Source organism: Embiotoca jacksoni, unplaced genomic scaffold (assembly GCF_022577435.1).
Source record: "Embiotoca jacksoni isolate LCO1_2020_lvr unplaced genomic scaffold, fEmbJac1.0.p SCAF_19, whole genome shotgun sequence".
NCBI classification, from domain to species: Eukaryota; Metazoa; Chordata; class Actinopteri; family Embiotocidae; genus Embiotoca; species Embiotoca jacksoni.
The window spans coordinates 5,412,255-5,425,468 of record NW_027185329.1 but is presented as its reverse complement, the minus strand read 5'-3'; the positions used below and the strand labels follow the sequence as shown (position 1 = coordinate 5,425,468).

The window sequence follows — 13,214 nt, the reverse complement described above, 5'->3', positions numbered from 1 at the left end:
ATGTCCAGCAGGAAAACTGGACATAGGATTTTTTTTACAAGTGATATCTGTTACAACTTGAATTAAAAAAAAGGTTACTTTTGATTGAGATGTCATTGCAGTCACCTTTTGTTTTCTATGTGAATTAACTGCTTTGTATTTGTAAATCCAGCTTCTGCTTCATCAAATAGATACAAATGTGCTGACTTTCCAGGGAAAATTATTCAAATGCAATAAACCTGCAAGATCACAGAGACTTAAAGACACAGTGAAACAGCTTTTCGAAAACATCTTCCATTATTTTATCCATTTTCTATTGAAACAAGATGCAGATGTAAAGCATGATTATTAACAGAATCATTCAAAAGTATAAATCAACAAGTTATCAGTCAAGGTAAGCCTGTGATAGCAATATTGACTGAAAGTCTTGATTTACATCAACTGTTACATGAGGTGAGTATAGCAAATGAATCATTTTCAAAGTTAAGAAAATAAAAAGCACATTTAAAAAAAAGTTTGTGTCCCTAATGATTACATAACTGTATATTGTGACATGAAAACCAAAAGGATTTTTAATTTATCATGTCAATGTAATGTTGGCAATTTAGCGCATAATCTCGGCTTCCTATGTATGCGGTATATATGGTAATGCATACTATAAAAAAAATCTCTATATTAATCCAACATCTATTAAAGTGACAAAGGCACATTCAAGGAAGAGTAAAAGAAACTGCAACAATGTAAGGAAAACAATACGATCAAACCAAAACAGAAAAAAATTACTGTCTCCATTATTAATTGAACCTTGTGTGTTTGTACAAGGTTATCAACTTCCTGCAGTTGGGACCGATGAAGCAGTTTGCAACCATCAGCTGTCTCAGTTCTGACAAAGTATTACAGACCAGTTACAACTAGACACATTGGAATGATTTTGCAATGGCCCATTTCAAACTTGGTAGTTAACGTAACAATCATTTCAACTTTGCATTCACAACATGATGCCTGTAGATTTATAACAAAGGATGTCCCTTATTTACCACATGTAAAACCCTGATGAATAAAATTTAGCCCCTTAACTTCTAATGTAACAAGGAAACAACATCTGTCTGTTTTGGGAGAACAGTTCTATGTGCTGGGTAGTATGGTCTCCACACAGTTGTAGGTCCAGTCCTGTTTCTCACTGATGGGAAGGACATGTTGGCACACCTAGTGGAAAGCACATGTATATTTGTATTAACATCCAAGACACCACATAATCATTAAAATTAATCATTTACTCGTAAAAAAAACAAAAACAAAAAAGGATATAAAGATTTGAAGATTGTTATTTTCTTCTTTTTTTCCTTAATAGAATAATAATAATAATAATAATAATAAAAAAGTAACAGCATTGTTAAGAATGTGTCTTACCATTTTAGTCCTGGCTGGCACTTCTACAGCAAACACAGTCATGCCTCTGCTGCTGGAGCAGTTCCTGCTCTGCTCGTTGTTTACATGGACAGTCACTTTCTGGTTAGACTACAAAACAAAGCGTACCGGTCAAGTTTTTTCACAAGCAATTCGGGAGTATGATTGACAGGACAGACAGGGCTCCATAATCAAAAACAATAGCCAGTAAAATTGAATAGAGCAACATGAGGTAATCTGCCGTTTATAACTTCAATAAAAAGCAAATCAACCTATAAACTCTCATGATAACCAGGTGCACTGTTTCCTCTGCTCAGTAGTTCCTTTGTATCACCAGCTCATTCTTTCAAAGTGCCTCTTGTTGCTATGAGAATGGATACCACTGCTGCATATCAATTACAAATAGACTGAATGGTCTGGAGCCAACCGTAGACTGTACAGCTGACTGTACTGAAACAGCACGTCTAAGAGTTGGGAATGTTATCCTTATCAGATATAAAGGTATAACATATATATAACAATATTGGTAATTTATTTCAGTTATTTTTCACATATTTTACATCTACCACTGCATGGATTTATAACATAATGTACATACAGTACTCATTCATTCAAAGTGAGACTATCATCCCCCTAGTGGCTATTAGAATGCAGGGCAACTTGATAATGACATTTAACCAGGATTATTCAACCACCTGTTCTTTGCAATACAGCTGAACTGTAGAGGCTGCTTTAGATCTATGATGCTGTTTGACCTTGTGCCACATTTAAGATTTCATAATTTCATAACAAAACTACTAGCACAGCCAGGTAGTCACCTTGTTGGCTATGAGGGAGGAAATCCGGTGCTCTCCTCTGTAGGTGTAAATGAAGACATTGTCATGCCCCCTCAGTGCTTTGGCCCCTATCCTGGCTGTGATGGACCTCTGGAGAGCCTGGTTCAGAACCTTGGGCCCTGAGTCTAAAATGAGTGGCTGGACGGATGGCTGAGCGCCTTCACAGTGCACATCTATCTGGAATGGACAAGCCTGGCAGAAGGGGAAGAAGGATGAATTCAATTGGTTAGTAAGGATCAAGTCTGGAGGTGTTTTTCTTGGTAAATGTGTGTTTGTGTACTGTACAGTCAAGTCAAGTATAAACTATATAATACCATGTCATATCAAGACTGAAGTCTGCATGTTTTTATGTGTTTTGAGTGAAATCAGATGTGTACCTCTACTAGCTCCAGCATGCGGTTATAGCCCATAGCTTCCAGGATGAGCCAGAGGTCAGCAGGGTCTCCATTTTTTTCTGTGGCCTCCATCAGGTTCAGCTCCATGAACCCCTGTCGTGTCAGCTGGTTCTTCCTCATATCAAAGTTTTCTGCTCCAACAAAAAGAGTAGTGAGAGCCATAATGGACCCCTCCCCTCTGACTTTGATATTTCATGTTAATTTTGTGGGAACAACTTTCATGTGATGATTACCTTTGCAGACCGCCCAGGCATCCTTGTCACACTTCTCTCCACTGGTCCTCAGCTCAAAGAAGTTGTACTCCTCCAGGCTGAGCAAGCCATTACCATCCAGGTCTATCACCTCAAAGATGTCAGACAGCACCTCCCTGTGGCCAAAACAGAACAACACAGAGAAATGTCAAGATGACGTTCAGCTCCTGTGGTAACAACAGAGCCAGCAAAAGCCTGGATCCACAGCTGGTGACGGACGGAGGCAGGCTCACCTGAGCTCCCTAGTAAGGTCTAGTTCTTCAGTGTCAGTCGTGTAGACCAACTCCACGGGTTTAGTCGAAAGGCTTTTTTTGCTCCTTTTCTTTAATCTACAGCCACTGGTGAAGGGAAGCAGGTGGTACGTCCCAGCATTCAGTTCTCCTTTCCAGACATACTTCTGTAGAAACAAAGGAGGAGCAAAGTAAATTAAAAGCATACCCTTGTACACAGAACAAATAAGTGTCAACCTCATTGTATCGGAAATGTATTCAACTTTTATAAACGCTGTTAAAACAAATGAACATCTCTGAAAACACACAGAAACCTACTTCTTTGTCTTTTGACTCAGTGAAACACACTAAAGTTGAGTCCTCTTTTGTTTCACCAGCTGACAGGACAAACAGAGCTGTGTCCACTGTCATCCACGATGAAGATCTGTCTGAAAAACAGAGCAACATCACAGGAATACAGTAAGATTTTGACATTTTAGTACTGCATATATTCTTAGACTTGTTTATGCAACACAAACAAAACCACATGAGCAATACAAACATAAAACTAAAATTTTTAGGGAAAAGTAAAACAAGCTAAATGTATGTTCGCATAATCTTTTTTCTGATTGTAAAAAAAAGGATCAAAGGAACTTTACAATCTGTAAAGACTTTCTACAACCTACATCAGTTCACTCTCTGCTACTGCGTGCTCCAATCATAAGAACTGAAACGCACCCTCTTCACAAATGTTCACTACTAAGCTGAAATACAATCTGACCTGATGCCACATGACGTAAAAGACAGTTAAATGGCAAAAAAGGAAGTCAGTCTTCTTTGTGGTCTTATGGTTTATGATTTGTAATCTGAAAACTGCTTTTATTTATGTTACGTGTTTGCAAAAAGCATCCTTAAAACCATGAAACTGCAGTGTAATTAGTATACTAAAACAGCAGAGAAGCAATAGGGCAGCAAGGTAATTAGAATATGAGACTTTTAAGTAATGAAGTCCACCAACACCTTCAAAGTTGTCAATTTTTCCCCCAAAAGTTAATAACAGTGGAAAACCTACCAGCTCTGTTGCTGAGGTTCAGTGGTTGGATGGTCAGGTACACGTTGGTCATCTGGGGCACGTGGAGCTGGTACTGCAGAGAGCTGAAACTCCCATCGTCCTCCAAAAAGAAGCATCCTTTCATATAACTGTGATGCCAATCCTAGAACAACGGAAAATATTTCTGCTTAACTTAACAGTCCCGTCACATTTATACAGTGATATAATGTGGTTAATAAACCAGGAAAATAATAAATAATAACCCAGTGGTTGTTAATATGATTTCACTTGATTGGATTCGGTTCGGATTAATTTAATTTAACTTAATTTAATTGAGCTTTATTGGTATGAAAGTTTCAAAAACAATGTTGCCAAAGTAAAAAAAAAAATCAGTTTGTCTATTTTCTGTCATTTTTGATTTAATACCATTAAAATGGAGTTAATACAGCATACTTCACTTGGTTATGTGTATTCTGATGTTTTGTTATGTGTCGCCTCTCTTTTATATCCCGACATAATCTCAACCAACAGTTTTGCTGTTTGACAACAAAATGCATTTATTCACTCAACAGAAACCAAAACTAATTTGCGGTGGCTATTAAAAGGAGGATTGATCTTGTGACAGAGGAGTATATTTTGGCATGAAAAAGTGAATTAAGCAGTCACTCATAACAGTGAAGCAGCTCATTTGATAAACAGAAACTGCCATTGTCATAATTACCACTCCAATCTTTAGGGGGAATATTTATTATAACACAGTTTATGTCAGCTCAGCAGCATGAAAACACATGTCGTACACATGCTGGTCCAGAGGAGGGCAGAAGTGTCACACTGTGGTTCTGCTGCAGGCTGAAGTAAACCTCCCTCTTGGACCTGATATGGCAAATTGGAGTCCATTTAACTTTGATAAATACAGCCTTTTCATTCTTGGGCGAGCGGTCATTCAAAACTATCAAGAGGCTACCTTGGCAATATTTATGCATCCTAATATTTCTCTCATCCTGAAATTCTGTTGTTCCTTTGTCTGGCAGCACAGCTGAAATGAGGTAATAATTTGAAATTGAACAGGAACATCAACACAAGGAAGTTTTCATTCCACTCATTGGAGACGCATTAAATGAAAACACAGTTGGTGTGGACACACAGTAAGAGGACGTTGAGGGCCGAACAGGTCTGGAATAGACTATATATCCTTTTAGTGGACAAATAAATCACCAAGTTAAACAAAGAAAGTACCATAAAGACGGAGCGTGTCACTCCTTCAGAGAAAAGCCATTTTCTCAAAGTATTTATCTTGGGCTGTGAGAGGCATAAAAGATCAAACCATAACACTTCAGTGGTTTGTCCAGACAATATTGAATGAGGGAAAATGCCATGGGCACCCATCCACTGCTTAAAGACATCAGAATTAATGCCCCCGTAGAGAGAGGGTCAGCCTGCAGACTAATACAGCCGCTGTCATCTGCTCCGGCCACTTGCCTGATTTACTGCTTCGCAGAGGGTCGAGGGACACCAAAGCAGCCACAAACAAGACCACATGCACACGCACACGCACACGTACACACACACACAAACACAAACACACACAAACAGCATCCTTTCCATTTTCTTACATTCTAACCTACATACAGACAAATGTTGACAGAAAGGAAGAATAACCTTTACTTCGTAGGCTTCTGTTCATGAGGACATATTTGCATCCCATAATCCTCACACACAGATACACACACTCACAGTCCGACCGTTACAAAGAAAACAGATCCCACCATCCCCCCACCACCTCCCAATTATTAGCCTGTGGCAATACAGGAGCCAATACAGCAGGCTGAACTTCCCTCAGAGGTAATCTCTGGACACACATTCTTTTACCTCGATGATGTCTGGCCCTTTCCAATCTCAATGCTGGTGCTTGGACCCGAGAGATGGAGCAGGGGGCTGTTGTCTTTGTTTATTTATTTATTTACTTTTTTTCCCCCCTCGCTGTAAAGCAAACCAGCCGAGGTTAAGCCAAAAAGAGTGAAAACAAAGACCGCGGGATCAATACAGTGTATATCTATCTACCCTGGGCTTAATTCTCCCATCAAAAACACAGCGCGACAGAGACACTGGGCGAGCACTGAGACCGCAAGGTCCCTTTTATAATGAGTCCCTCACATACTGAGATTTACAGTGATGGTGCGAACATTAAATATTTGAAATTCATAATATAGCATGTTGCATATATTGTAAATGATGTAATGGAATTATTTAAAATTTCCTAATTAAATTATTTTTCTATCATCGAATGCCCTTAAGACATAAACAAACTGGTACTAAAAAGGGAGCTGCGAGTTTACAACTGTGCTGATGTTACTGCTTCGTTTAGGGGTTTTCAGAGAAGCGTGTTTCATAGGTGACTGAAAAACATACGTATATACATGCACAAGTCTGGATGTCCTTATAATTTACAGCTGAAACATTTAGTCAGTTCAATTCATCAACTAATGGAAATTCCACCAGCAAGGATATTGATAATCATATACCTGTAAACCTGGAGGCTCTGGGATTTTGCCCGTTTTAGCGCAGCTGGACGACACCGTGATCGAATTCGACAGGGACGACCGTCTGCTGCGAGCCGAAGAGGGACGAGAGGATGATCTGCTGTCTAAGAAGCGCGCGCGCGCACACGCACACGCACGCACGCACGCACGCACGCACGCACACACACACACACACACACACACACACACACACACACACACACACACACACACACACACACACACACACACACACACACACACACACGCCAGTCAGAAACAATGCTCTCAAAATACTGGCAGATTAAGTGCCACCCTTACCTCTCTCCAAACAGTAAACAACCTTTCAAAAGAGAGATGAGGTGAACAACATAATTGACACTGTAATCTGTCTTCTCAGAAGTCCATTTCCAAGCACAAGTGAACATGGCTACTTTCACATTTGGGTTATCTCAAGTTCAAGGTCCCTTTAATTAATTATAGAGGCATTTTAAATCACAAATGGCATAACACCACCCTTCCAAATCCATTATCTCACACAAATTTTTTTCCTTGAACACTAATTGAAGCCAGAAAATATCAATTCACTAATGAGGGCTCTGATTGTTTCTAAGACTGGGAAATCAAGATGCAAAGTAAGGTGATAGGTTTGTAAGCAAATTTCCGTAGCATAGAAATAAATAGAGCCACTGTCATGGTATTTGTCATGGATCTATTTTTGTATCTATATCAGTCTTTTAATCTAGAGAACCAAATTGTGGCGCTTTTGTGAGGAAAAACATGCAATGAAAAGCTTCAGTGTGAGCATATATTGAACGTTGGAGTCATGTTTCAGCACTAGTTGTTCTCTGGTGCTGGAAATGATCAGAGAGACACAATGGTAGAAACTCTAAACACATAATTACTCTTCTCAATTCTTGTGATTATTGAAAAATCAGTCAAAATTCCCCATTTTTCAGTCCAGTTATTTCTCAGGGAGGTTTATACTGAAAAATCTACGACCAAATGAGCAGTCAAAACTGTTTTTGAGTTCCAAGAATAACCCATTCAACATGTGCAACCACGTAGCATCTTGTGTCAGAGCCTTGTTAAAATGTAACGGGTGTAAATCAATACATGGGAGAGGCACAATAATGTGATAATCCCGACTACTATCTGGGGGAGCTCATTTGTTTTTGCAGTGGTGGTCGACTGGGCCTCCTCTCTAATCCCTCATCATCTCCCCAGTGAGAAGTGGTGGAATCCTCCAAATCAATAACATGAACATGGACTGACCACTTAAATCAACCCCATCTATCTTCCCACCACGATCCTGTCCCTGGCTCGCTCATCCTGGATCTCAGTTCAGCTCTACTTTCTTCAACTCAGTGATTCTTGGGTAAAAAAGTGTTGTTTTACGTTCACTTTTGAAAAGATAAATTATCGATGAGGTACATGCTCTTCATGTCTGGTACGAAAACCAGATGCTACAAAAATATCTGGATCTCTAAGTCTAACGTGATAGTTGAAAGGCAGCATTTTTCTAAAGGGTGCAGAGAGCTTTTGTCAATCTCCTGATGGCAGAAATGATTACCCAAATCAAAACACTTTCGAGTCTCCTCCCTCCAAACAAGCTGCCCTAATTGTGTGGCTATTATGATGTATGGTCTGTCTTAATGAGGTGATTTGTCATAGGGGGAGTGAAAAATCGATCAATAACAGAGCTATTATTTATTCATCAAAACTAATCGGTGAGGCGTATTGGGGCAAGCAGTGTATGGGTGTGCATCTAAATATAAGACTGGAGTGAACCTGCTGTAGCTAACATAGGCTGCTACTTTGGACGTTTAGTTACTGCCGCACAAACTTTTTTTTACTTGACTGCTAACATTCAGATATTTTTCCTTTACGGGAGATATTTCCAGGTAGCCGCATGTCGCACCTTTCTTGAGCGCCGTGTCTGATTCTGCCCGTTGAGTCGCTGCCACTTGTGCTGCTGTTGATGATGCTGATGACGCTGAGCTCTTTGGAGGGCTGTATGATTGACTGCCAAAGTTCTGTCTCTTCAGCTTGGCATCAGCCTCGAGCCTCTCCAAAGCGGCCGTTTGACACTGCTCTGCTGTAGACACAAGCAATCTGCAGAACTGACGGAAACAGAAAAGCAGATGATACATGAGCAATATTTTGAGGCCACAAAGAGGGGAGTAAATGCTCGCATTCTGGATAGAGAAAATGTTGAGAGTAAGACATTTAATGAAGACAGCTTTGGAGCAAACATGGGAAAGATAAACAGTTGTTTTCTTTTGCACTACTGAATTGTCTGTGCCAATTTGTGTTGTGCATTCATGTTCTGAACAAATGAAACATAAGAAAAGATATTGTAACCTTAACTGTGCTGCACTTGAATTTATAGCAAGTAATATTGAGGTTGGAAGACTTCAGCTGCCATAATTTTTTTTTATTGGAGGTATAATTTTACCCTCATCCCTTCCAAAGGTTTTTCTACTCAGAGTTTGTGATAGCAGGCTGCACTAAAGTAGTGATTATCTTAGCTGATAAAACAGGTTGAATGTAAACCTGTACCGTGATGTACTGCAAAGTGGTAACAGGATCAAGTCACTTCTTCACATACTTGTTTGAACTTACTTCTGCATAATCCAGTTTGTCATCCTTGTTGATGTCAGCTAATGAGAAAATAGTCGTCACCTCCTCAGTTGTCATTTTCTCTCCTCTCTGGAAGAATAAACATGTTGCCTTTAATTCAAGAAAATATCACAACAAAAATATCGACTTTGTTTCAACATGAGCCATTCACTAGTTTTAATTATTTCCTTTCCAGGCAAATTACATCTGTAATACTGCAAATTAGTGCAGCCACAGCTGCTGTAAAACGTATGCAGGCTGATAATACTACCAACGCAAAATGTTTACTCAAAAATAAAACGTGCCAAAAGTAGAATATGAAAATTGAAGTATAAAACAAAAAGCAAATAATAGCCATGTTGTTGCAAATATGTCAAATACAAAATGTTTTACTCACAGTCGTTAGGGCCTTCTCCAGTTCACTGTGAGTGATGTAGCCGTCACGGTTCACATCCATCTTTTTGAAAGCTCTCATCAGCTCAGTTTCTTCAGTTTTCTTCTCACGTTTGAGAATTTCACAGAAGTCATCAAAGTTCAGTTTAGATGTTCTGGTAGTCCAGTACTTATTGAGCGTGGCGTGGGATGGATTGCTACCTGCCTGCTGGAGAACTGAATGGGATGAATGAGAAAAAACAAACAAAAAAAACCCCGTCAAATTTACAAGCAGCAAAGGAAGATGATATCAGGCAACGTAGCACAAGGAGTCTAAATGACATGTACAAATGAATACCACACCGGGAACAACTACAGTAAACAACTCAACATCGAGTTCAAGGTATTTTATAGCCTTTTCTATCGGGGAAGCCAGATTTTTTTTTTTTCTTCCTATAATTAAAATCTCCAAAGCTGAATTAAGAAGAAATTAGTACAATTTTATAAAATACATCATGTATATAATGGCCACTTCATGCACTGTCTATGTAGATTTGTATTTACTCCCCATCCTCCCCACACACTTATGTTATAATAAAAACATGAGAATAAATGGGTGTTTCAGTTGCATCTTTCCTGTAAGTTGACAAGGTGGTCCTGACAGCTGGCTCGCTAACAAATTAGCAAGCCATTTTACATCTTACCACGACATAACTGCTGTTTCGAAGCGATGTTTGTCAAACTAGATCTGAACACAGCTAGATACGCAGCTCTGCACTGCATGTAGAAAGCCTCTTCCTCATCTGATGGACGAGGTGACTCCCGAAAAGACATCTTTGGAGGCTCGACCTGCAGTCGAGCTGTGGCATTTGCCACACACTATGCTATCTCCTGCCTGTTGCTATGTAAACAAAAACTCAACGGTGCGCGTCGAAAAGAACACGGACGAAACAAACTTTTAAACGCTCCGATTGCTATTAAAACTAACATTCAGCTGTATTGGTCCCACAAAGGGGATTTAACAAATAAACGTAACAAGTAAAATACAAATAGATTTTGACAAAAAGTGGCTGACTTGTCGGTTTTGTCATTTTTCATAATAAAGATATATCCGGAACTTAATATATGACGGTAACGTGTTTCGCACGAACTGTTTGAATGTAGCAAAGGCGCCAGTTTCGAAGCTGGCAGCAAACAAATTTCTGGAGTCTGCGACACTTTTGAACTAAAAACAAAAAAGGCCGTGAGTATTGTTTCCTGTATCTGTTACATCTGTTGTATTTATTACTAAAGCGACTTCCATGGTTACTATTAAAACTTGAAGTCTAACTTACTTCAGAAATACTCATTTTTAACTTTTAGCACTGTTTGCGAGGCACAGATTGAGGCCTTCCTGAAAGATTTGAAACTCTTGACTTTTGACTGAATATATATATATATGTCAGACTTCAATAACGTTATAAAAGTACTATATTTTGTTGGTATTGTTGTTTCCCATCTAAATTTGTAGAGGTAAATGTGTTGACAGCCCCAGTTTGTGTCGTGTTGCAATGATTGTACACAAGAAGCACAACCTGGAGAAGACCAAAGGACATTTTGCTGCATGGTTGTTTAATATACATTTATTTTCTGTACTTCAGTAATTTTATGATGCATTAAATTGTCCACGTGTTGCCACTAGAAAGTACTCAGAAGTTTCACATTACCAAATATGGCTTGGAGGTTTTTTAATAATATCATATTAAATAAAGAAGTCCATTACCACTTTATTTTTTATTATCATTATACCTCAAGAATGTTTATTTTATTTTTTTTATAGCAGATGTGCTGACAATTCAAACACTTTCTGATCACCCATAGCCGACATACCGTGTTTTCACTGATGTGTAAAAGTGATTTTAAAGTTTAAGCTGTCTCTGTCTTTAAATAGTCATTGCCTTATTCTGTCAATATTTTTGTCTTCTGTCTTTCCTGAATAGCATCCAGCTTTTGAAATACCAGCACCTGCCAGAAAGCTTCCCCCTTTGACTGAGACTGCAGGTTCTCATGCAGGTGTGTTGACAAATGTCATTGCTGATCTCTGAGGAGTTAACACCCCCCCCCCCCCCCCCCAAAAAAAAAAAAAAAAAAAAAAAAAACATCAGCTACATGTAGAAGCAGAACGCATTTTTTTCAACAAATTAGCCCACATCCTTTTTTCTTTTTTTTTCTTTTTCAGGCAAGTGTAAAAATGTCCCTAACACTGGTATATTGAACTTTGTCTTCTCTCAAAAGAATAAATGGTCTGTTTTTATAGGTAAAACACACACTTAACTGACTACACTCACCTCAAGCAAGCTGCACATCTCAAACTACAAATGTTATATGTGCTTAAGTTTCTCCCAGGTATCATGTGAGGACCGGTCACATCAAGTATTGGCACAACCTTCAGTTACATGGAGCCGAATCACAAGATACGTAGTACATAAACTCAATAATTTCCCTTTGAGCAAGCACAAGGATGAGAGGAGGGAACAGATTGTGGTATATATGTTAGAAAAATTAGCTTTTGATGTGAAAATCATCAATTTATTCCATAGCGTCGGGACTTTATCATCTGCGTGTGGAATGACTGAACACTTGAAGACCCAATACTAAGAACAGTATACTGTATTTGCGACTGTGAGCCAGGACATTACTTGAAAAGTACATTTGTGCTCAGTGACTTTATTCTGCATAAATGACCATTTTAAAATCTACTGATTTAACATTTAAAGATGAGATGTTTTCCAATTTTTCTCTCACAAACTATTCAAATAGTAGCAAAATGATACACTGCCTGCTGCCAGATGAATTACTTAAATTCACAAGCTCTATTCTCTGGTGCTCCTTAAAATGATATGCATTTGTGGATATTCTGCAACAACATTTTAGAATACCGCTTTCTGCAGTCTTTTGGACTATTGTGACTGTATATTTAAATCCTATTGTGTGCAATGCGTCAGTTCGAAAAGCAACAGTTACTTGGATATGCTGTACTTGCCAGTGTAGTCTTGATTGTGTTTTTAAGGATGTTATTGTGTCTCACAGACAGAATTAGAAAATTGAGTATATATTATTTTGGAAGATTATTTTTCTTAGATTGTAGACCCCAAATTAAAAAAAAATTTCCCAGCTAACTCTCAACACTTAGAGAGGCAAAGTCTGCATAAAGCACAGAGTTACAGCGATCTCCCTTTTACGAGTTGCTATATTTCAATTGCCACACTTTCCTGATGGTCATAATGACATATCAGAATTTAATGACAGGAGACACGGAATGACAGAGATCCATCACTGGCCAAATTATCAGTGATTTACATAGCACTAAAAATAGTTGTATAAGAGTCACTTAACACAAGAACCATTTCCTTAGCCAAGGCAGACATTTGCTATCAGGCCCATCCATCAAGACAAGCATTAGTTTTTAATTTTATAGCGCCGTGTTACACGAGCTCGGTTTACAGTACATTCATAACACTCACTTGATTATGTCACATTAGGGTCATTTGGGGCACAGGTTATTTCACATGAATTTCACAATATATTTCAAAG

The 13,214-nt window shown here is 38.7% G+C and overlaps 1 protein-coding gene across 1 annotated transcript; it reads right to left on the bottom strand.

Moving 5' to 3' along the window:
• Positions 1 to 263: 263 nt before the first annotated feature.
• efcab7 (EF-hand calcium binding domain 7) lies at positions 264 to 10,523 on the bottom strand. Its single transcript, XM_069153162.1, has 13 exons — positions 10,346 to 10,523; positions 9,667 to 9,878; positions 9,273 to 9,359; positions 8,569 to 8,770; positions 6,651 to 6,772; positions 4,150 to 4,291; positions 3,417 to 3,526; positions 3,102 to 3,265; positions 2,851 to 2,984; positions 2,600 to 2,748; positions 2,205 to 2,414; positions 1,390 to 1,497; positions 264 to 1,185 (listed from the first exon to the last, which is right to left on the bottom strand). Exons 1-13 carry the CDS (start codon positions 10,473 to 10,475, stop codon positions 1,105 to 1,107), a joined length of 1,851 nt encoding a protein of 616 aa, XP_069009263.1. The 5' UTR covers positions 10,476 to 10,523; the 3' UTR covers positions 264 to 1,104.
• Positions 10,524 to 13,214: the final 2,691 nt, after the last annotated feature.